General features: G+C 47.6%; 1 protein-coding gene across 1 annotated transcript; it reads left to right on the top strand.

The window, feature by feature from the left end:
* The first annotated feature begins 3,625 nt into the window (after positions 1–3,625).
* VGLL1 (vestigial like family member 1) lies at positions 3,626–24,472 on the top strand. Its single transcript, XM_031446580.2, has 5 exons — positions 3,626–3,767; positions 8,036–8,254; positions 18,689–19,108; positions 21,034–21,093; positions 24,201–24,472. The coding sequence occupies exons 2-5, from the start codon at positions 8,053–8,055 to the stop codon at positions 24,242–24,244; spliced, it is 726 nt and encodes a 241-aa protein (XP_031302440.2). The 5' UTR covers positions 3,626–3,767; positions 8,036–8,052; the 3' UTR covers positions 24,245–24,472.
* The last annotated feature ends 488 nt before the right edge of the window (positions 24,473–24,960 follow it).

The raw sequence follows: 24,960 nt of genomic DNA, 5'->3' as shown, positions 1-24,960 counted from the left end.
GCATCAGATCCTCCCACATCCCAGTAGCATTTGACCCAGGTGATGGATTTGACCGCCTTGAAACATGCCCTTCTTTGGGCTGTAGGATCCTGAGCCTCTCCTGATGTTTACTGATCCTGCCTACTTGGCCGTTCCCTCTCAGTAATGTTTGCTGGCTCATGGCTTCCACCAGGCCAGTAAGTGTTGTGGTTACACAAGCAGGTCTTGGTTGTTCTATTCCTTATTTTTAAAGTGGCTCAGTTCTTCTTTGTGTCTCACTCTCTGCTCTTCCTGGGTGAGTTACAGCCCAAGGCTCCAGTGGGCATCTATATAAGATCAGCCTCCCAATTTATACCTCCGACTCAAACCTCTCTCCCTCCTGGTTACTGTCATTCCTCCTTAGCTCAAAGATGCCTCGGAATCAACGCGTTCAAACAGAAACCTTTATTTTCTCTCCTAAAAAAGACACGCTTACAATGTTCCATAGTGACAGGCACACTAATCAGTCAAGTTATGCAACCCCCAAACCTAGGAGTTATCCTGGGTACCCCGCATTCCCTAGAGCCAATTCAGTATCAAATTTGTCGATATATTTTCTAAATACATCTTGAATCCACCCACTTCTCTCTCTTCTCCCCTCAACCTCCAGATGCAGCTCCCATCCTCTCCCCTAGACTATGGGAACCGCCCTCTAACTGCTCAATTCACGTCCACGTGCTCCCTCCATCCTGTGTCTACACTGCAGTCAGACCGATGTTTTCCAAACGCCTATCTGATTAGGTCACTTCCCACCCGCTCCTCTTCCCCACTCTCCTCAGCACGTATCTCCGGAAAACCATTTAACAGCTCATTATTATTCTTAGGAAGAAGACAAAAATTCCTCAGTATGGCCCGCAAAGCCCTACTTGCTCTGGCCACGCTAACCTTTCCAGCTCACCGTGTACACTTTCTCCCTCTGTCTACATTTCTTTTTTCCTGTTGCTCGTATTTGCCAGGCCCCTCCCGCCATAAGGCTTCTGCACGTGCTGTTTGCTCTGCTTGGAACAGTCATCCCTCCCCTCTTTGTGTGGTTAACTCCTTCTCAGCCGCTCAGATCTCAGCTGGTGCGTTATTTCCACAGGGAAGGCTCCCTTGCCTTCCCTGATGAAGTCAAGGCCCCTTATCAGAGGCTCTCTTGGGACCCGATATTTATTGATGACCATTGTGGTTGTATATTTATTTGTGTGAATACTTGAATTAATTTCTCTCTTCCCCACTACTCATTCATTCATTCAGCAAATATTTGCTGAGCCTCTACTATATACCAGGCATTATTTTAGATGGGGTGACCAACTATAAATGAATAAATATGCAAAATGATGTCAAGAAGTGAAAAGTGCCTGGAAGAAATAGGAAGCAGGGTAATAGGATGGAGAGTGTGAGAGGCTGCTGATCTGAATAGGATGGTTAAGGAGGGCTTCTTGGAGGAAAGAACTGAACAGAGGTTTAAATGATGGGGAGAGCAAGTCTGGAGGGTATCTGGGGAATGAATATCACAGGGAGAGAAAATGTCAAGGATGAAGATGAGAGGGTGTTTAACCTGTTTGAGGACCAGGCAGGAAGTCAGTGGGGCTGGAGTGGAGCTACAGGGACAGTGGTGACAGAGCAGGACAGGGAGCAAGGCCGGGGCCGCAAGACAGATAGAAATGCCACTAGAAGCTCTTAAACAATGTCGACTGAAATAAATGCACAGCCTAAAAGTTGAGAGTTAAGTTTTATTTGGCGGACATTTCTGAAGACTTGAACTCCTTCGAGCCCAGGATGACAGCCTCCCAGATCACTCTGACGGACTGCTCTGAAGAGGCAGGGGAGGAGCTAGGATATATAGGAGGAGCTTTACAACAAAGACCAGGTAGTTGGAACATTAAAAGATTACTTGTTAACTGAAGAAAACCAGGCATCTCAAGTTAAAGAATTTAGTGCTTTTCTATGTATGGGAGGAAGCAAACATTTGGGCTCATTGAATTCATTCTTTTGACAAGCACCTAGCTATCTAGGGCCATATCTTGTCCTTTCTTATTCTGAGTCCCCTCAGAGTGCACCATTAAGAGTGGCTGCAGAGGCTGGGCTGCAGGCTTGTCTTCACTCGGGGGGGTGGCGGCAGCCGCTGATGACTTGATGGCTTCAGCATTCTTTACTGATACAGTTTGCAGTATTTTTTGTTCACAACAAGGACTGACAGGATTCTGTGCATGTTCTCAAATGCTCGCTGTGGCTGTCCTGGGGTGAAGGATTAGAAAGGGGGAAGAGTGGAAGCACTGAGTCAGTTAGAAGGCTCTGACAGTGGTTCTGGGGAGAAATGATGGGGATTTGGATGTGGGTGAGCAAGGGGGCAGTGAGTGTCAAGAAAAGTAGGATTGGAATGCGTTTGGAAGTTATTTGCGTCTCAAGATTTGTTGATGGTTTCCTCCCACCTCTCCAACGGATTTCCTTCTCACTTAGAGGAAAAGCCCCCAGTCTAAGCATGGCCCCGGCTCTCCTCACTCCCGGCTCCCCGGCCATGCCCGCCCCCTCGTCCTTCTGTGAATGGCCAGCCCAGCATGATGCCACCTTTTGTATTAGATGTTCCCCCAGAGAGCTGGAGAGCAGGTTTTCCCTTCAGGGTTCTGCTCAAATGTCACCTTATCAGAAAATTGTTTCGTGACCGCCCTGTATAAATGAGACACTTCCTATTCCCTTTCCCTGCTTCATTTTCCTAATGAATTTCTCTGTGGTACTTATTGCCATGTGACAAGTACATGTAATGTACACATGTCATATGTCATGTATGTATTTATTCTATGACAGCAAGGATTTGATCTGTTTTGTTCACTATGGAGCAGAACTCCCAGAAGAGCGCCTGGTACCTAGTCATTGGTGTTTAAATATCTGTTAAATTGGTATGGTTGAAATAGAGAATGGAAGGAGCAAACGGCTCCAGGGCTTGGGGTCTGAATGATGGTGCCACTTACTGAAGACATATTTAAGATTTTTCTTGTTTCTTTTCTTCCTTTCTTTTTTTTTTTTAAATGGAGGTGCTGGGGATTGAACACAGGACCTTGTGCATGCGTGCATGCACTCTACCACTGAGTTATTCCACCCCACCTCTTACCCCCTTGAAGATTTTTCAAAATGAGGATTGGGACTCCTTGGCGCCAAACCACCAGCTGGAGTCCCTGAACTGCTTCATCTATTGCAGGTTCAAAGAAGTCCTCAATCCCTCTGGGGCCCATGGAAGTTGCAAAAAGTCCAGAATCCTAGGGGGCTGGGCTCCCCTTCTCTTCCCACAGGGAGAGAGGAAGACATGAGTGACAAGCCAAACTGATTTTCTCAGTTCCCGGGACTGAAATTCACATCCGTTTGATCCCAGCCCCACGACTGACGACTGACGCTTTGGATGTTACTACTCTGTGTGTGGTTTCCGGGCAAACAATCGGCCGCCCACTTTGAGACAATATCTCTAAGTGCTTTTTTTTAATGCAAAAAGAAAGAAATAAAAAAGAACTACCTACTTTCCTCATTCCTGCAGGTGCCCAACCCGATTGACTTGTTGGAGTACATTTTCTGCATTCTTAATAGATAGCTAGCAGGAAATGCCTTGTATATGCTCAGCTAGAGGGGTAGAAAGTTGCGAGGGGAGGGCACAAAATCGCCAGGCCCTGCTTGGGCCCGCACTGCTCTAAAGTGGGCCAGGCAGCTCCAGCCATCAAAACGCAACTTTGCCCAGCCATAGCATCTTGTTCTGTCTCAGCCGATGGTCGAGAATTAAGGTAAGAGAGTTGGGGACTCTGGGGGAGGCAGAAGGGATGGAAATTCAACTGGGAAGGAATTGGGGCGGTGGAGGGGGTTAGTAGGGGGCATCACATGCTTTGCTCAATGAGATACAATATTGTCCCTTTGGGGTTTTTGTTCCAAGTGATCATTGTGACAACCTCTCTGACTCCCCACGCTACCCTCAGGGTGCTGGGTACCATTTCGCAGAAGGATGGTAAACGTGTCCAGGTGGGCAGACTGGTAGAGTTGAGGCCGAACCACTGGTATTGGATTCCGTGTTAAGATATTTGTGCAGAAGACTGGGCAGCATTTTGAGGTCTGCTTGATGTCTTTACATTTTATGCGTTGGAGAAATTACAAGCTAGAATGTCCTTTTGTCATTATGCTGTTCGAACCTCACAGCTGGGCAAAGCTTGGCCCTGAGGTTTTATCTGCAAGTGGCTTTTCCTACAGAGCCGGGCGCCGGTACAGAAACACCTTCTCTAGGAAAACCCCCCGCCTTCCTTCCGCCTCGTTGATCTCCCCCCAGTTCCAGCTTTGCAGCACCCCGTTCTAAGCTGGACCCAACCCGCCAATTCACCCCTGAATAAAGAGCCCCCTCACAGAGGGCTCAGGTGGGGAAGAAACTGCTCCGGTTTCTGTAGTGGTGCAGTGGGATGCATTTCTGCAAAGGATGAAACCGGCTAACAGTTCTTAGACTTGGAATCACCCCGTAACACAGATCCTCTTTCTTCACTGAGGTCTGAGGACAGCAGGGAGAGCTGCTTGTGAGCTGAGTCCGGAGACGTAACCCATGGCTTTCTGTTGAGTCTGTGTCTGTGTGTTTGGCGAGCAGTAGAGGAAGGACTTGGGGTTTATTCTGGATCCGCAGTTGTGTAATGTCTGAGGCCCCTGACGTGAGGGGCTGAGACATGGCTCTGACTTTATCTCTGTGCTTTCCTGGCTGCGGCCGGTGGGCCTATGGGCTCCGTGATCTCTGCCTTATGGGGTGAGGAACGTGCTTCATGTGTCCCAAGGGTCTGGCCGGCCACTTCTCATGGCTCCAGGGAGACAGCAAGGATAGACTGCAGGCTGTGTTAAGCCTGAGCCTAGAGCAGTGGCCACCGGGAAGAGAGTAAGAGGGCAAAGCCCACAGAGGTGCTAAGCAGCGCTTGCAGGTGACAGCTTCCAGGAGAAGCCGGAGAGAGCACGCGGACGGCCTGCCTGCACTCCCTTGTCTAGGGTCCTGGCCAGAGTCCATGGAAGGGAAGGGACCTTAGTCTTTAGATAGAAAGGGATGCTGACAAAAGGATATTGAAGCCAAGGGACCTGGGTTCAAACCCCGGCTCTGCCACCCCCGAGCTGTGTGGCCTGGGCACTTGATTTCCCTTCTCTAAGCCTGAATTTGCTCGTCTCTACAATGGGGATACTAAGACCTACTTTGAGGGCGGTAAAGAGTGGAGAAAATATATGTAGAACTTCTGGCACAGAATAGGTAATTCTGTAAACTGCAGCTTTAGAAAAACTGCCGCCTCCACATTTTATAATTACTTTATAATTCATAACACCGTCACTTTGTTTCTTTATTTTGGTTTTTAAAAAATATATTTGACATAAAACATTATGTAGCTTTCAGGTGTACGACATGTTAATTGGATACATTTATATAGCATAATGTGGATGCCATTGCAGCGATAATTAACACCTCCACCAAGATGCATAGTTATCTTTGGTTTTTAGAGATTGAAACAATTAAGTTCTCATTTCTTAGCAAGTTTGATGATTATAATATAAATTTGTTGTCTGTATTCACTGCACTGTTCATTACATCTCTAGGGCTTGTTCACTACTTGTTGCACATTTGTTCTCTTGCTCTTTTTTTTTTTTAAATGGAGGTACTGGGGATTGAACTCAGGACCTCATTCATGCCTGCTAAGCACGCGCTGTACCACTGAGCTATACCCACACCCCACATTTGTTCTCTTAAACATTTGTCTTGTCCCCCCACCCACTCCGGGAACCACCATTTTATTCTCTATTTTTACCAGTGTGGTTCTTGAAAATTCCACGTGTCAGTGAGATCCTACAGTACTTTGACTTATCCCATAACATGCTCAAGGATTGTTCCTTTGCTTTATTTCTACAAGTCCAAGTACCTGAATAGATCATGTGTTTTTCCACTGAGAAATAATTTACCTTCAGTGAAATGCACAGATCTTAAGTATACAATTGGATGAGTTCTGACGAATGTATACACCCATATGTAACCTTCACCTTCGTCAGGATGTTAAGACATTTCCAGCATCCCTGAGAATTCCTGCATGCCCCTCCCCAAGCTCCACCCCACAGGCAACCGCTGCTCAGACTTTTATCACCATAGATTTTTTGTGTGTCTGTTTCATGTAAGAGGAATCATATAATATGTGGTCTGGCTTTTTTCACTCAGCTTAATGTTTTTGTGATTCATTCATGTTGCTGGGTGGATTAGTAGCCTGTTGCTCTTTATTGCTGAAGAACATTCCATTGTATGAAAATGTCACAGCTAGTTTATTTATTCTCCTGGTGATGGACATTTGTGTTTCCACTTTTTGGCTATTATAAATAAAGCCGCTATGAACTCTCACGTAGGAGTCTTTGTGCAGACATATGTTTTCGTTTCTCTTGGTTCTGTGTACCTAGAAGTGGGATTGCTGGCTCATATGGTAAGCACACGTTTAACTTTATAAGAAACTGCCAAACAGTTTTTCAAAGTGGTTGTTGCCATGTTTTTTGAAATAAGGGGACAGTGGATTCATTTTTCAGGTGGTGCCTAGTGATGCTTAGTGTAGCTGTTACCCCAAGGGAAACAGATTGACGTGCTTAATCAAAAACTCCTGCCAACAACAGAATCCAGCTGTGACTGGGGCTAAAAGGATTCTGAAAGGAGAACTTCGACATATGGGTCCCCTGCTCACTGCCAGATTCCCTCCTTATGTCTCCATCATAGTCTAATTGACACTTCCAGTAGACCCCTAAAAGAATAAGCTGTAGAATTCATCTCCCCCAACCTCTTCATTTTACCCTAGCGGAATCTGAAGCCCAGAGAGGCCATGTGATTCCCCCAAAGGCACACAGCCAGCCAAGGAAACACCCAGATCCTCTGACTCCTAATCGGTGGGATTTCTTTGATGGTGCATTCTCTGCATGAAATGGCATTCTGTCATTCAGCCACTGTTTACTTACTATTAGGTGCTGGGAATAAAGAAATGAATAAGAAATGGCCCCCATCCTCAGGGATCTCAGAGACTAGAAAGGGAAACGGAATGAATAGATTTACACCAGAGCACAGGGCAAGCCAGATTGGATGGCCACAGGTAACGAAACATCCAGACTGGTTACTTCCTTAGTAAAGGAAGGCCACAGCCTGTCTCCAGTGCCGACTGTGTGCCACGTCCCAGCCGGGGGCAAAAGGACAGCCTTTGCTTGTGAATACAATCCAATGATGGAGGCCAAGTTTAAGGCAGCAAATGCCTGTTGGGCATTTGCTCAATATTGAGCTAGATCGCAGGCACTTTTCTAGGCACAGAGGAAGCGTGGTGAACAGAGCTAACAATCTGACCATCTTTCAGGTGCTTTTCCCTAAAGTTGCCACAAAATATTAGTGTGAAAAGTGTTATCTACATTTGGTTCAGAATATATCTGTCTGGAGACCTTAGGACTGGTATTGTTTGTAATTGCCGGTTTCTAAGATGGGGTAGGGTGGGTTCAGGACCCCAACGTATGGCGTTAGGGGGAGTGGGAGGATTTCGATGTGTTTGATGCTCTTGCATGGAAGTGGCCGGGGTGAAAGGCAGTGCTTATTAGGGAACCAGAAATTGTCAATACCCACTGGATTGCTTAGCCAAGCTCTATGGGGCACTTGTGCCCTTGTCCGGGGGCGGGTGTCTACACAGAGTTCTGGGCAGAGGGTGTGGGGTGGAGGGTAGGGGCAAACACTTCCTCAGAGAGCAGGTGACTCCACTCCTTGGCCTCAGTGTCTTTTTTTTTTTTTTTTTCACTTCCTGATGCTCCTCTAATCATGTTCTCAGACAATTTTTCTCATTTGTAAAGCAGGCCCCTTCAGCACTTCGTAGAGCTCTGTCTTATTTCCTGAACACTGCTCGGGACCTGGGTGGCTCCCTGGGCCCCAAGCAGAGAGCTTGTACCTTAGGAGCAAACTGCTTGCCCTCAAGGATGCCGCTCACCCAAGCCATAACCAAACCGCTTGGGAAAAGAGTGCCAGTGACATTTTGCATTTGATCCGCAGCTGCCTCTGGTGCCACGATGGAAGAAGTGAGGAAGACCGCCATCCAGATGCAGAGTCCTGTAAAGACTGAATGGAATTCCCGCTGTGTCCTTTTCACCTATTTCCAAGGGGACATTAGCAGCGTCGTGGATGAACACTTCTCCAGAGCTCTGAGCAATGTCAAGAGCCCCCGGGGCCTGAGCCCTTCGAGCCAGAGTGAAGACGTGATCTTGAGGAATGGTGAGCACGTGGGAGGGAGGGGCTGGAATTCCCTATCCAGCTGTCCCCGAAAGACCAGTTCTGATACCCTCGATGCTCTTAGACGTGTGTGTATTTGCTGAAGGCACGTCACACTGTCTAGTGAGAAGCCACACCATTTTCTCAGAGGTTTACTGTGTGACAATGGACATTGTTCAGTCAAATTGGTTTACCTCTTTCATTATGTCCTTGATTGTGTTAAATGCTGGGTTCATTACTCTGTCCAATAAGAGCACCACAACTGCTCACTATTAACACCATTATCACTATTACTGCTATTATTATTATTATTACTACTACTGCTGCTGCTGCTGCTACAATTACTTATTGGCCTGACAGGGCAGGAGCACCCAATGACCCGTAAGAGCACACCTGTCCCCTATAGGTACACCCAGCCTCCTCTCAGTGAGTAGTGGGGGATCTGGGGAGCAGGGGTGGGGCCAGAGGCAGAAGTCTCTCTTCTCGCTGCATCCTTCTCCCCATCTCCCCTCTTGTAACAGCATCAGGGGCATCTATTACACACACTATTGGGTAATTGTTTTAAAAAAAAAGCATTCTTTGATTTCAAAGCAATTATTTCAAGAGAGCTATGTCAAAAGCTGCTCATCAAAATATCCAGGTCTGGAGACAGCAAGGACTGTGATATGACTTTCCTGGCCCCTAGACGTTATAGACATTGCCTCCATGGGTCCCCTTCCTCCATAAAAATACAGACCAGGACATTCTGTGACGATACTGGTATAAAAACAAATATAATCCAGGCTGGATTCACTTTTATAGATTCAGTCATGCTGTTATATTTATTTTTTCTTGTCACCTTTTTGAAATGTACAAATAGACTAGGGTCTAGTCAATTTAAAGAGCTCTTTCTGACGGTTGCCAAGCTCCTGTGCTGAGTACCTTGCTCCCATTGGAAGAGGGACGTGCCTCCAGGTGGAGCCTCTGCCTCTGGGTGAAGAGCTCACCTGTTTTCAGACGCCATCACCCTGGCTCGCCAGACTCTTTGGATCTGGACGGGGAGTTGGTGTATTATCTCATATAACTTTTCAGAATTTACTTGTCTCCTAGAAATAACTTTTCCATCAGGTGATGCACTTTTCTCAGAGACTCTTGGGAGTTGCGGAAACGTGTGGAAGTGGGTATAGTCACCGTAGGTACTAAAGGAAACACCCGGCATAAGGGGCTGGGTGCAGAGTAGGGAGGTGCTGTTGAAGAGTGTGCTGAGTACTTCAGGGCAGAAGGCAGGAATCTGGGGAACTGACATGTGTTAAGAGCCAATACATGTGATATGTGGGACTCAGAGGATCTAACTGGCTCCTCGGGAGGGTCAAAACCCCGGGTTCTTCATGCAGAGGCAAGTCCTCCGCCCACTCTGAGTGAGTTCGAAACCCACTGGCTTGGATTCATCAGTCACTCCCTTGTCAGCACCAGCAGCTCATACTCCCTCAGGCCCTGCATCCTGCTTGCCTGCTGAACCCAACCTGAGATCAAACCAGCTCTTGGCTTATTGTCCCATTGCTCAGCTTCGTTTTGAAGCAAGACTCAAACCTGGTGTCCTTGCACACACTCTGCCCTCTCCTCTCCTGCTCTCCTGCATTCAGTCCACTCAGCTGTTTGTCCTCATCGCTGCTGGAAACCTCTCTTCTCCAGGCCAGCCAGGGACCTCTACTTTCCAAATCAAATGGTCCTTCTCTGTCCTCATCTCATCTGACCTCCTGACACTATCTGCAGCCGCTGGCTCCCTCCTCTTGGAAATACCTCCTTCACTTAGATTCCTTAAGATCGCACACACTGTCCCAGTTTCCCTCCTGGTTTCTTCCCTGCCACTCCTTCTCAGTCTCTTTGGCTAGATATCCCCTTCTCTTCAACTCTTCAATTCCTTAAACACCTGAGGGCCCCAGGACTCCAGTCTCAGACAACTTCTCTCTCTACACGTGGTCCCTATGGGATCTTTTCCAGTCTCTTGGTCTTAAATACCACCTATGTGCTGATCGATCCCAAATGTGTCTCCAGCCGGGACCGGGTTTCAGACCTGTCTAGGTAGCTGCCTACTCGATACCTTCACTTCACATATCTAATAGGAATCTTAAACAAAACAGGTCTCAAGCAGAGCTGTTAATCTCCCCTCACCCTGCTCCATCCCTAGTCTCTCCATCTCAGTAATAGGCAGCTGCTTCCTTTGATTGGAGTCACATTTAACTCCTCTCCATCTCATACCCCACATCCAATCCTTTGAACAATTCTATAAGTTCTACCTTCAGAATATATCCAAGCTCTGATCATTTCTCTTGTCCACTGCCCTCTCCTTGGTCTGAGAGGCCATCATCTCCCCACTGGGTTTTTGCAGTTGCCTCCTCATTGGTCTCCCTGCTTCTGCCCCTGCTCCCCTTCAGTCTGTTCTCAAGGTAGCAGTCGGAATAATATCATTAAAATGAAAGTCATCAGATGATATCACTTTCCTGTTAAACTCTCCAGTAGCTTTGTATCTCACTTGGAATCAATGCAAAGTCTTGGATGGAGCCCTGCCTCATCTGGGCCCCTGGTATCTTTCTCATCTCAAATCCTACCACTTCCCACCTCACTCATTCCAGTCTAGCCTCCTTGTTAGTTGGAGAACATGCCAAGTACGATCCTGCCTCAGGCCCTTTGCACTTCCTCTCCCTGCTTCCTGAAATGCTCTTTCCCCAGATAAGCATGACTTCCTCTTCATTCAAGTATCCATCTGAATGTCATCTCTTCAGACATTTCTTCAGAACATTATTTCTTCTCAGCATTTGTCACCACGGGGCATGTTCTATATTTATGTGTTTCCTTCTCATTTCCTGCCCCCTGGACTCTGAATTCTGTAGCAGCAGACTCAGTCTGTTAACTGCTGGTTTCCAAGGACACAGCCCAATGTCCGACACATGAAGGGTGCTCAAGAAATATTGCTTGAATGGATGAAATTGTGATTTGGATCACGAGGTCTTGCTGTCCATCACTGAGGGAGTCATGGTAGAGAAAGAGCATCATTCGCTGTATGGATTTAGAGTCAGGCAGCCTGGGGCCCACCAGCTCCCGTCATTGATAAACCATGTGGTCTCAGGGCACATCACTCATCTCCCGGGGGCCCCGTTTCCTCAGCTGTAAAACTGGGTATTATTCAACTATCCAGGAATCAGTGCGATGACACATGTCAAGTGGCACATGGCAAATGCCATGTGGGTGGTGGCTATTTGGTGGTGCTGGTAGGAAAGCTTGACATGTGTTTCTTGAATGGCTAGCATGGAGACAGGGCCTGCCTTCCAGCCCTCAGGTTCTGCACACATGAAAGTAACACTGTGAATATACTACACGTCAATAAAAAGTAAGAATTAAAAAGAAAACTAAACAACAACAACAAAAGACCTCAGGCTCACAAAGCATTGGGCCCCTTTTATCAGCCTCCAAGTGGTCCAGAGACGTCTCCTTGCTCAGTGGCCGCTGCCCTGTTTCTTAGGACTTCTGACTTCGCTCTGTGTTCTGGGAAGCCCCTGCCCACCGACGGGACGCGGACGTGGCCTTGTTTCTTGCCCAAGCCAGTCTTCCCCGGCCAGGCGGAGAGGTGGCTGGCTTTCTTCTCCACCTGCCTTCGTGGTTGTTGCATTTTCTCTGTGAGAGTCTCACAGATCCCTTGACTGTGAAGCTGTTGTTCCCCTCGCAGAGTGTGGTGTATGTTTGTCCAGCTGATGGAACAAGTGAAAGAGAGAGCTTGTCTTCCTCAAGGCCTCTCTTATCACAGTTAGGGGTCAAGTTTCTCCTGTGCTCTGCTGCCTCTGGGGAGGGTCCCCTGAGAGAAGACGGGCCCCCAGGGGTTCTCACCGGAGGTGTTAAATGAGAAACACGCAGCTTCGAAAATGGTGGGAAATCCATAAAGTGGCCCTTCATTACTGGCCATTCGTGCCCTCTCAACCCCTGCAGGCTGGCCCCAGGCCGCCTGGCCCTAGCTAGGCCCCAGCGAAGCCACGCCGAGAACAGGCTGCCATTCATGGGCTCCCATCACCCACTGGCCCCCATTCTGAGGGAGCTGTGTCAGGCCAGATACGCCAAGTCCAAACACGGAGACCCGTGTGGCTAGGAAATGCCATCGAATTTCCTGGCTGCTTCTCCCAAATCAGTTATTTTTTTTTTATTTACTTCTGTATAATTTATACTGGCCTTACTTGTAGAAAAGAAAACACAAGCTGAAAGTATCTTTGAATTATCTGCCTGTTAAAAGGACATTGGGGATTTCAGAGCAGGTAACCTGAGAAGCTTCATTTGTTAGCATTTCTAGGGGAGGCAATGGGCAGGGCATGGTGCTGGTGTACAACCCACCCCATAGTGTTCCTGTCCCAGCCGCGAGGCCAGCCCCAGGCCTGGCGACATCTCTCAAGGGCTGCTGAGAGAAGGTGACGGTGTAGACCTGAGCCCTCGGTCTTTTATAGCCCGTCTTACAGGGCCCCACCTCCTTCTCTCCCCTCCTCAATAAGCCAGTGGAGGTGGGGAAGAAATGCTGGGTTTCTTTCTTTATTATTTAAAAAAATTTTTTAAATTGAAGTGTAGTTGATTTGCAATGTTCTATTAGTTTCAGATGTATAGCAGTGAGTCAGTTTTACATATACGTTTATATATCTATTCTTTTTCAGATTCTTTTCCATTATAGGTTATTGCAAGGTATTGAATACAGTTCTCTGTGCTGTACAGTAGGACCTTGTGCATCTATTTTATATGTAGTAGTTTATATCTGCTTATCCCAAACTCCTAATTTATCCCTCCCACCCTTTTCCCCCTTTGGTAACCGTAAGTTTGTTTTCTATGTCTGTGAGTCCATTTTTGTGTCATTTTTTAGATTCCACATATAAGTGATACATTTATCTTTCTCTGTCTGACTTACTTCACTTAGTGTAATAATTTCTGGGTCCACCCACATTGCTGCAAATGGAATTATTTCCTTTTTATGGCTGAGTAGTATTCCATTGTGTATATACACCATATCTTTATCCATTCATCTGTTGGTGGATGGTGCTTCCATGTCTTAGGTTTCTTTTTATTGTGACTATCTAGATGAGATATAGTCATGCGAGTTGTTTAGGGTCCTTGTGAACCCTGACAACATCACATCTTCCTTTCTAACAAGGGAGAGGACTCTACATTAACATATGGTGAGCCCCACCGGGGGCCAGACACTGTGCTATAATTACTGCATTCACTTCAGTCCTCAAAATCTGCGATGAGTAAAGGTCAAAGCTGGGTAAACAGAATCTATGATATTAGGAGACAGGGAACTGGGTACATTTGGGGGGAGTTTATTGACTGGAGGGGGACCAGGGTGGGGGTTAGATCCTGGAGTGGCCGTCATACTCTGTTCCTTGATCTGGTGCTCATCACCCAGTTCGGGAGAATCCCCCAGCTGCACACTTAGACCTGTGCGTGTGTGTTGCGCTTCACAAACTGCTTTAGAGTGGGTGTGAATATCTTCATTTTAGAAAGAGGAAACTGTAGCCCAGAGAGGGTTAGTGATGGGATGGGTCACACAGGCCAGTGATTGATAGAGACTGAAACCCAGGTCAGTCAGACTCCAGAGTTGGTGTCCTGACTGCCTTTGTGGACCCTGACAACATCCCAGCCAGAGGGTGAATGGTGACATTTATTGAGTGCTTCCTGTGTGCCGGGCCCTTTGCTGGGGGCTGTCACATGAGTTACCTCATTGGCTCCTGATACCATCCTACTGGTTAACTCTCACCATGCCGAAACTGAGGCTCAGAGAGGCAAATGACTTGTCCAAGATCCCACAGCTCTTAAGGGGCAGCTGTTCACAACCAGAGCATTTGAATCTCGATACAGAACTCTTAGCCACTTTCAGAACACAAGCACATGTTCTGTATTTCCTCTCCACTTCCAGTTGGGAAAGGGAACCCAGGTAGTCGGCAAAGACAAGGTACTCCATGCAGGTGACTGATGGAGGCGAGGGGGACTGTATTGCATAAGCTGCCCCTCTGTGTCCCATGATTTTTCAATCTCTGCTAATACCAAGAATCTCCTCTTTGTTTCTGGAGTGAATGAATCAGAGACCAGTAGCAGCAGCCAAGACAGCAGAGAGGGGGCAGTCGGTGCGTGCAGATCAGGCAGGCCAAAGCTGGGACCTTTGTGGTGCAAGATAGGGGCATGCATTCAGACGGCTCTTGGTTTCAGCTTCATCAGAAAGCAGGATTTGTATTAAAGGTGGAGACAGAGAGGACAGAGAGAATTTTTGGACATTTGGGTTGTTGCCAATCTTTCCCTCTGTTGTAAATGTCCCACTGACTATCCTTGTCGCTCAGCCTTGGCACACATCATTGATGATAGCCTTAAAATAAATCGTTGTAAGTGGACTGGCTGGATCAAAGCATACTCTCAAATTCTAGGGTTTCAGTCTATAAACGACAGATTGTTCCCAGAAGTGTTATGCCGCTCTGCCATCCCTCCAGCCCGGCTGGATTCTTATAAAATAATGGGGAGGCAAAGCTGGTGAAGCACCAGGCTGCTATGAGATCATGCCTGCTGAATGCTAAACAGAGAGCCCGGCCCAGAGTAAGCGCTCACTAAACAAAAGCTCTTCCAGGTATGCAGTCGTTCCGCCCACCTCAGACGGGTGATTTCTGGGAATGGACACACCAAGCAAAGCCTTCTGCAATCTCTCCTTTATAGCCACCGTCTATTCCGTCCGCCACATCAGCCCTGAGTCTCTGCTGCCACTGCCTCCCATGCTCTTGGGCTGTTTTTCTCTCCCCTCCCCTCTGTGGCACTCGGTGACTCAGGGCAGGGAGGCCTCTCAGGCCTCGGACGTGACCATCTTGCTTTTTCCTGATTGATTACGTGGAGTGTCGCAAACCAGGAAAGAAACCTGTGTGAGCCTACGCCGGGTTTCTAAACCCAAATGATAGTTAATAACAGTAATGACAGCAACGGTTATCACCAACTGAGTGCCCATCAGGTCCCGGGCACAGTGCCATGCCCTTGTCGTGGATTGTCCCATTTGGCCTCACCACAGCCCCGACAGGCTCCAGGGTGGAAGGGCACGTGCTCGGTGTCACCCTACTAGGGAGCGGCAGAGCTGGGACTGGACTCCCAGCCTGCCTGACTTCAAAGCCTCTTACCCACCCTGCGTGCTCTCCTCCATGCAGAAGGATTTGGGGAGAGGGGTGTGCATGTTTGTGTGTGCATGTGTGTTTGTGCACGTGCCTGTGTTGTGCACCTTCGTGACAATCATGTTTAGTCGGGGCCCGCTCTGTGCCAGGCACAGTGCAAGTCTCTGAGGATGTGATGGTGAATAAAGGAGAAGTGACCTCAGTCCTCTCAAAGCCTAGTGGCCAGTAGGGCTGACCAACAGTGAGGGAAGGCAGGCGGGTGGGAAGCACGGGATATGATTACTGCTGAGAAGGAAGTGAGCGGGGCAGGGTCAGAGACAGGAGCTAACAAACTTCAGATGGACAGTTCAGGGAGAGCCTCTCTAACGGGGTGACATTTGAATCTGTGTCCAGAAACTAGTCTGAAACAGGGAGGCAGGGCCAACATGCAAGGATAGAGTGGAGAGGAGGGTCCTCTGGGGTGGAAGCAGACTCTTCGATGCCTGGAGGTGCTTTCTAGAAGGTTTGGGGGCTCGAAGAAATGTCTGTAGGTGGGCATGGAGGCAGTCTCTGGGTTTCTCTGCTTTGGAGACAGGGGGATAGCCTGCAGGGGCAGGGTGGGAAATGGGGTGGGGGGCTCTTGCTGTCTGAACAGGACCTGGTCTTAGGACCAGGGACCTCAGGAACTCTAGAGGCATGGATGGGACTAAGAGGCACAGTCTAGATGCCCAGAGGTGGGGTATGTGGGATGGAAGCCTTGTGTGTTCCTACTTGAAAGAAAAATCCAGCCGGGGGGGAGGGGGAGGGGCAAAATAAGGAAAAGGGATTACGAGGTATAAGCTACTAGGTACAAAATAAGTGCGTTACAAGGATGTAATGTACAGCACAGGGAATATAGTCAATATTTTATGATCACTTTGTATGGAGTATGCCATCTCTAAAAATAATGAGTCACTATGTTGTACACCTGAAACTAAAATAATACTGTGAGTCAACTAAACTTCAATTGGAAAAAAAGACTAAAGCCAGCTCCACTTTAAGACATCAAAAGATATGGGTTGGTTAACATTTCATTAACACTGCCTGGTATTGACTCACATCTGAAGGAAAGAAAAAAAGAGTAAGAAAAATCCAGTCTTCCCTAGGTGTCCCGGAAGTGTTCCTTGCCGGCTCTCCGTTCGTTTGTGTAGGCTGGGGCTTGAAAAGGCAGCAGTTTTCCCTGGGGCTCCCTCTCATCTCCAGAGGTAACTCAGAGGGGGAGCTTGAGTAAGGAGGTGTCACCAGGGCCACTTCTAGCTGCAGCAGTCTTAAGCCTGTCCAGGCTACCGTTCAAGGCACCTTCACTGGTTCCCAGGGTTGGTGGGCGTAAATGCTGGAGCAGTTTGCCCACCCAAATCCACAATCTCCACGCCATGGGACACCCACACCCCAGCCTGCTCTGGAAAGGTGGCTGTCCCAGGCCACTCAAGACCTACTATTGGGTTGCTGTGAATTCAGGACTGGGACACTCTGTCCCTCCCCATCTACTCCCATCCAGACTGCTCTGGCACACTTAGTGGCCCAATGGGACCTAGGACAGTAGCACAGCACCCACTCCCCTTAACATCTCTGGCAGAGAATCCTGAAAGGGAAGCAGTTAAAAAAATATGCAAAACACGCAGGGGTGCCCTGCCTTCCACATTTCAAGCGTTCAAAACCTAGGTCCGATGTGTGAGATCTGTAAGGCCAGTTTAGATGGAAACTGCCCAGTTGTCAGAGGCTACTCATTGTTTCCGATTTGTGCTTAGGGCATGCAGTACCCTCATTCAATATGAAGCACGGACAGTGATTAGACTAAGTCAGCTTAATCACTCTATTTGTGCGACACAGAGCCCGGAACTGCTACCAGCCCGCAGATAACAGTTTTCAAAAATAGCATTCATCCCCAGGAGCAAATCTTGATAGATGTTTCCTTGCCCTTGGCTTCACGAAGAGGCCAACCGTTGTCCGTTGTTGGTTGTGGACAATGTGAAGATTTGAGCAGCACATCTGTGCCGTGTCTTCGGGCTTCTCTTGGTCTTATCATCTGTATCACATGAAAAGCTCTGGTGGTGGGTGGGGGCTCTCCAGTATCACTGGGCAGACCTCGGCAGGCAAATGGAACACTGGGGAGAGCTGGGAGGCGCGCATGAGGGGAAGGGGACCAGACAGCCTCTCCAGCCCTCCAATCTTCCCTTGTCTCCACACCCGCTTCCCTCTTCATTACCTTGGATAGATGAATGGCTCCAGGCTTTAGGCACCATCTGCCAGAGCTCTCCCCCCTCCTCCCCTCTTGCCTGAGTGGGTGTTAATAAGGGGGAAAACATCCATCCACGTCATGAGCTGCCCTAGACTCTCTGACAACTCCAATTCAGCTGCTGTTATAGGCACAATTTGAATAGTGTCTGTGAAACCAAAGGAGACTCATCACCACCAGCTAGTCCACAAGAACTCTGAAGGAAGAAACTGAGTCACCACTTGGCACTGAGCATTTTGCTTTTGCAGGAAGAGATCCCAGCAACCACTTCCCTCGCTACTGATGATCACTCCAGCTCAGATCCTTCCTTGGCTCATCTACTCTGCTAACTTGGTCCAGCGTCTTAACAGCCCCATACCCCAGACCCCTCTTGAAAATGGAGTTTCAACGCCTAGACTTGTGTGGCGCTGGCGGGTGTTCAACCCTTTATAAAATTCTGTGGAGTCCTCCTATTCAGTGTATTCCAAACACCAGCTATAAAATAAAGCCAAACAATGGCAACAAACACAATGGCAACAAACAAATCACCTTTAATCAAGTAATTCTACTTCTGAAAAATTTCCTCAAGGGGCTAGTTGGATGAGAGTACAAAGATGTATATATGGAGACGTGCGTCCATCCCAATGTTGCTAATATAATTGAAAAAATGGGAATAACTCAGCTGCCCAAGTACCATGTTTGCTGGTCATGTTCCTGCCTTATGATGGGATACTGCCCAGACATTTAAAATCCTGGTGTTGGCTCATTTCATTGCTTTGGAGGATATTTGGGGATATTTAATAACACAAAAGCAAACTTAAAAATGATGTGGGATGTGAAAACAATGCATACGTGAACAGAAACAAATCCTAGAAAGAAGTACACCTGCAGGTCGATAATGGTAGTCTCTGGATATTACACTTAGAGCAATTTTTTTTTACCTTTTCTACATTTTTTCACATTAAAAAAATAGCATGTATTACCTAGAAGTAAATTAAGCTAATTCCATTTTGAAAACAGTGCATAAACCTGTCTTCTTAATCTCTTCATCCACAGACAGTGACATGCCTCCAAATCAATGGCGTTTCTCTTCTCAACGGACAAAGCCACAGCCGGAAGTATCTTTTGCAAATGGTGCCGCCACCTGCAGCTTGAATGGCTGTGGCCCCATGGCTATGGATGTGTACCCACCGTCCCTGACCGGGAGCCCCTCCGTTCAGCCTGGCGAGCCGCGGCCCTTCTCCTCCCTACCCAGCCCCAGCTTCCCAGAGCCTGGCTACCCTCCCGCCTTTTCCGCTGGGCACCTGGCTCCAGAGCCCCAGCCTGATGGGAAATATGAGCCCCTCCTGAGTGTCCTCCAGCAGGAGAGACGCCACGCGCATCCTCAGGAATCTGCCTCATGGGAAGATTGCAACTCTGCCCCGGCAGCCGGAAGCACGGGATTGCTCTTCCACCTGCCTCCCAGCTCAGCTCACTGTAAGGAGATGCCTCCGAAGACGTGGAGGGTTGCCTCTGATTGGTTGTGGTTGAGAATGAGTGGGCTGGTGATCGGGTGCCCAGACTAACTGCTGCCACTCCAGACACTGGGCTTCTAGGGACTGAACATCCTACTTAAGTGTTCCATATATCTTCATTAGGCTTCGTCAGTGTTCACCGTTTAATGACTAAAGGGTTACATAGACATCTGGCCAGATGTGCTCAGCCGAGAGCATTCACCCTGGTCTGCTGACTTGGACTGGCCCTAGAAAAATGACGGATGCTGCCTCAGATCTTAGGGTCCTGCCTTCACCTAGCTGTGAGTCACCAAATAATCCATCCATCTATAAAACAGAACTCTGTGATATCCCTACCGGCTCAAAACTCTGGCCTTCCAACAGGTTGGCAACTGGCAATAATGCCAGACTCCTGGGCAAAAACACGGGCAATCTACACCAGCCGTCTGTCTGCTCCACACATCAGAACTCAAAGCCGTTGTGGAGGCGCCCCCCTTGCTGCTTGGGGGCGGTGCCGGTGCCTGGCTGTCTGGGGCTCCTGCTCCGGACCCCCACCCCTCCCCCAAACAAGAACATCTTAAGGCTCATTCACTATTTCATTTACTCACTCACCCGACAGATATTTAATTAGTGCCTCCTAGATGCAAAATGCCCATCGAAAAACAAGACTCCCTTCTTTGTAAGAGGATGGGGAAGAATTGGCCTGAGGTGTACTTTCACCCAAACAGCAAGCCACTCTGCTACAAGATAAATATTGGTAATAATAGATATTTTCTAGTTTCCTGGGGCCAAGTCTCCACCCTCTGGCATTCTGCACCTAGAGGAATTTACTTTTACGGCTCCCTGGTCCATATATGTCTGTGGTTCTAGTGTTCCTTGCCCGAAAAGAAATTGCTAGAAGCTAGCTACCTTTACTTTTTAAAAAAAATTTTCTGAGGGGGAGGTAATTAGGTTTATTATTATTATTATTATTATTATTATTATTATTATTATTATTATTATTATTATTTTTGATGAAGGTGCTGGGGATTGAACCCAGGACCTCATGCATGCTAAGCACGCACTCTGCGACTGAGCTCTACCCTCCCCTGCCTTTACTTCTGAACTAAGTATATATATATTACACTAAGGGCCTGTTCAGAATAGCCAACCTAAATCAGGTGCTGTGTTCCATCCTAATGTTGAAACCAAATTTTCCATTAAAATACCACTCCATCATTCCCCAAGTTTGAATAGGAATGGACTTAAAAAGAGTAAATCATAAAAACGGCCCGCTTGGGAAACCTATGAAGATTCCTACCCCTCCACTCTTTTTCAAAACTCTGCTTCTCCTGGATTCGGAGGGAAAATGAGGCCAACTGTGTATAGATGCTCGTGCACACACACGGCAACGCCCTGTCTCGACAGCTGGTTAGAACACAGATGGCTCAAATCATCACCTCCCAAACATAACAAGAGTGTGCAGTTGAAATCTAGTTCAACAAATATTTAGTGAGCATCTAGTCTATGCCAGGCACATCCTGGCCCACCTGTAATGCAGGCATTATCCTATTCCTGAAAGCTCTAGACACAGACTCAAACAAAGGCTGATCGCTAAAGTCTCAAACACTACAAACTCTTCACAATGTCCTCCAAGTCCTGAAATCCATTGTATTAATTGGCGGTCGATGGTCCAGGGTCTGTTAAGGAAGTCAGTGACCCTTGATCAGAAACACTGCCTGGAAGATGAGAACAAAACCTACAGGGCCTTAAAAACAAGCTTCTCTGTTTTTGTAGCATCTGGTAAAAGAAAATATGTTGAGTGTCTATAAACTGAGGGGCAGGCGATTTGGGGTGCCAGGGGTGTTATGGGGCACTTTCTAGCTCAGCCCCAGATTTCATTTCCAATCATATTTTCTTCTTTTCTAGTTAAGAAAATCTACTTCCCCCCAGATGGTGGACCTGCCAGCGCCAGCCTTGCAGTTGAAAGTAAGGATGTGCTTCTGTCTTTGATACTTCTGTATCCTGAGAACAAACTGGTAGCATAAAAACCAGGATCTCCAGGCAGTGAAATGATCCTCAGTCCTATCATTTAGTTTTTTCACCCATAGAATTTGTTTCATTTTAGTCTCAAAGAGAAGAACCACTTCATATCTTGTAAAATGTTTTGTGCATTTTCTTATTTTGCTATAAAAGCAACTCTATTGAGTTCTTTTCTCTGAACTGGATTAAGCGAGGTAACCAAGGTGACGCAGGAAAATGAACAAATTGATGGGGATTAGCTTGCTCTTTGCCAGATGTTCAGTTTTCAGCCTAGAACACGGGCTGAAACAACCCGGGACTCTGCAGTCAGAAGGCAATGCCACCTGACACCAAAGGCTGGGACTCTGGGCCCCGAGTTCAATTTGAAAGTAGTGTCAGTGGGAACGGCCAAATGAGGACAATCTAGCGGGGGTAACACGACGGTCTTCATGGCCTGGGTTCAAATCTGACTTCATTACTTAGTAACTTTAGGGACTTGGTCGCGTTTCTTCACCTTTGCAGACTTCTGTGGCCTCATTTATAAAATGAGGATTAAAATAGTGCTCATCTCATCTGATTTCTGAGAGGATTAAATGAGATAATATATGTAAATGCTTAGAATTTACACTAATGGAAATTAGCCCCCATAAGCCCGGCCACACAGTAAGGCAGCAAAATGCGCCCTTTTGGAGGGCACCCCGGTGCCTGCAGCTGTGTGTTTGAGAGGCACCGAAGAAAGGGCCGCCACCATGGCCCTGGGTCTCAGGCACTTTACAGTCTAGTGTGGAGTGGGAGTGAGGGCAGTATACAGGCCTCAGTAGAATGTCGGCTCCTTGAGGGCTGAGACTTTGAAGGGTGTCCCGCCCGTCCCCAGCACCTGCAGCGCTGCCTGGCACAGAGGTTGGTCCATGTGTGTTGAATGCATGAGTGAGCGGATGCTGGAAACAATAAAAGAACATTAAGAAAGGAAATGGTACAAATCTGTCTGCCAATACAGTACAAATTATTTTGTTTGAAGCTGTTGGGTAAGACCAAGAAACCAACAAACAAGCCACAAGTCACCCTCGGTGAGGAACTGGCCGTGCCCAAGTGAGGAGATGGATTCAGGGCTAGTTCGGGAGCCTTACTTAGTATGGCTGCGTCAGGTTTCATAGAAGTCTCTGCCTGAAGGTATGAGCTCTGCTAGCCTTCCAAGTCATGAAATCAGGATTATAAAGTCTAAGTACTTGTTAAGAGTTTATACATTTTAAAATTGTAAGCCTTAAAATTACTAAAAACTGGATGCTTTAAATTGTTCATAGACCCAAAATAACAGCAACAACATGTACGGGTGGCAGCTCTGCGCCGGGTACCGCCCACTGCATCCTGCGCAGTCCCCACGCTGACCTTGTGATACGTGCACGAGGACATCCTAGGTGCTGTACACAAGAAGCATCCCGAAAATCTGGAATGAATGAATGAATGAGTGAGTTCCCCCATTTTATAGATGAGGAGACCGAGTCTGGAACAGATGAAAGCACTTGCCTGAAGATCACACAGCAGCAACTGGCAGAGGTATTACTATGGACTCTGCTCTCACGGTGTCAGACAATCCTCAAAATTGGAAATTCTACTGAATGTAAATCGTCCAAAACAATTCCAACTTAAATCAAGTGGACAACAGTGAAGACTAGCAACTAGTATGGTCGTCTCACTGTCTATGGGTTCATGACTCTCTGTGGCCAGGACACTGCCCTGGAATAAGGGGAGAGGCCGCAGAAGGCTTGGAAAGCATGCAAAGGAGCACTATCACCTTGAGAAAGGGGCGACGGGGTGAGCTTTCCATGCGGAGACTGGTTGACAGGAGGTGGGGAATGGGTAGGCTATCCTGCAGAGGGAGGCTGCAGGGCATGGGGACTGGGAAGGGGGTGCCTCCTAGGGCCCCCCCACAAAGCCTATGCCCTTAAGCACACCTCCAGTCTCCCGGTCTTGCCTAATGCCAAGAACCACAGGGGGAGCCTGGGAAACGCACAGATTCTGCGCCTCACTTCCCAGCTGGGTGGATTTGGCATGGGACCCAGTCAAATCTATCTGTTTGATTCTTCATATATTTTGTATTAACCTGATTTTGAAGTGAACTGGATGAACCTTTCGATAAGGATTTTGGTAGTTCTGAAAGATCTCCTCTGTGAGGCCCCAGATAAATAATTTGTCAAAGGCAGGAAGGCAGAGTCTCTGTCTGGCCCCCTCGTGCCGGCTGGCGCACGCCTGTGAGGCAGAGACCACGCGGAGCAGAAGAGCAATCTGCTGGAAGGGCAGTTGGAGCATCCTTTCTGGACATGAGTCCCCAAAACTGGTGCCAAAATTTTTAGTGAATTTGATTTCTTTTAATCTGTAGAAATAGACACTGATTCATTGTACATTACTTCAATATCTACAGATATTAATCACATTGATATTGCTGTTTGCCAGACATGGTGCTCTTTTATTTATCTGTATCTAATAGTGTATACAACTGTCTTGGCCCCTGCTCTCATAGAGTTAATAGTCTAGTGGGGAAGGTTGACACCACCAAAAAAAATAAAAAAGGAAAAAGCAAAAATCTTTGCAAATTATAAGTATGAAGGAAACATACCAGGTGTTGAAATAAAGATGGGGGCCTACTTTGGATCAACTGGTCAAAGGAGGCTTCTGTGAGGAAGTGATGTGTAAGCAGGGACCCGAAGAAAGTGAGGGAGCCAGCTTTGGAAGAGCTGGGGGGAAGATGGAGGTGGTGGGGGAAGCCAAGAGAGGTTGGTGTTACAGAAGCTAAAAGATGAGAATGTTTCCAAACAGGAAGTGATCAATGGTGGCAAAGGCTTCCAAGAGATCAAATAAAAGAAGGATAGAGAAATTTCTATTGGATGTAGCATCAGAGATTTGGATAACCTTGTTAAGGGCAGTTTTCTGTATATCATTTGGCCAGAAGCCAGATCAGAGAGTGTAGGTAACTTGCCTGAGGTCACACAGCAAGGAGTGGTGAGGTCAGGATTCAAACCTGGGCTCCTCGGACCCCAAGCCAGCTTCTTCCTCATGGTGCTTATCCTATTTTTCAGAAAGCCAATCTCCAGAGAGAAGAAAAGGTCTGTTCTTCTACTGAGCTTCGTTTTGGAAGAAGAGAGTCCCTTTCTTCAAACCTGCTTACAGATTCCAACTGTGAATCCACAGGGTCTAGAGACATCGCCGTCCTTTTCTCTTTCTGCCACTATAAGAGCAGAGTTTGTTCTCCTGGAAGTTCTGTACTTCTCTTCCTTGGCACCCGGGCCCCGCGGCAGGGTTTTTTTTAACTTGCTAAGTGAATCCGTAGCATCTAAGATGGTTAAAAGAGCTATTCAGCGGAGGTGGGAGGGAGCATAAGAACCCGGCTGTGTGCCCCTCCCACCCCCCCAAACCCCCACGCACACTGCCCTCCTACCTAGAAATCGGTCCCCTCGCTAACCTCCACCAGCAGAGGCTTTCACATCAAGACTGACCACGTGGTATCTGATGGGGTTGTCCCACACTTCTGACTAAACAGATACCAGGACCAACCTGAGGCTTTCTAGCCTTGACCAGATTCTGGCATCTTCACTCTTGCCTCTGCCAAAAGCAAAATGGAAGTGGGGTGGGCAGGATCCATTGAGAGTAGCTCAAGGCTGGGTACTCTGCATCCTTCCAGCCTGGAAGGAAGCTGCCAAAGTCTCAGGCTGGCCCTGATGAATGAGATACTTTCACTTGGCAGATTTCATTCCTCAGTTCCAAAAGTGATTCCAAGTGGAATGACTGAGAAATCTGAGAACTAATTTATTGCAAATTAGTAAGCAAACTGCCGCATCC

This window comes from Camelus dromedarius, chromosome X (assembly GCF_036321535.1).
Source record: "Camelus dromedarius isolate mCamDro1 chromosome X, mCamDro1.pat, whole genome shotgun sequence".
Taxonomy (NCBI): Eukaryota; Metazoa; Chordata; class Mammalia; order Artiodactyla; family Camelidae; genus Camelus; species Camelus dromedarius.
The sequence above is the reverse complement of the archived record's forward strand: the minus strand, read 5'-3'. Positions and strand labels throughout refer to the sequence as shown.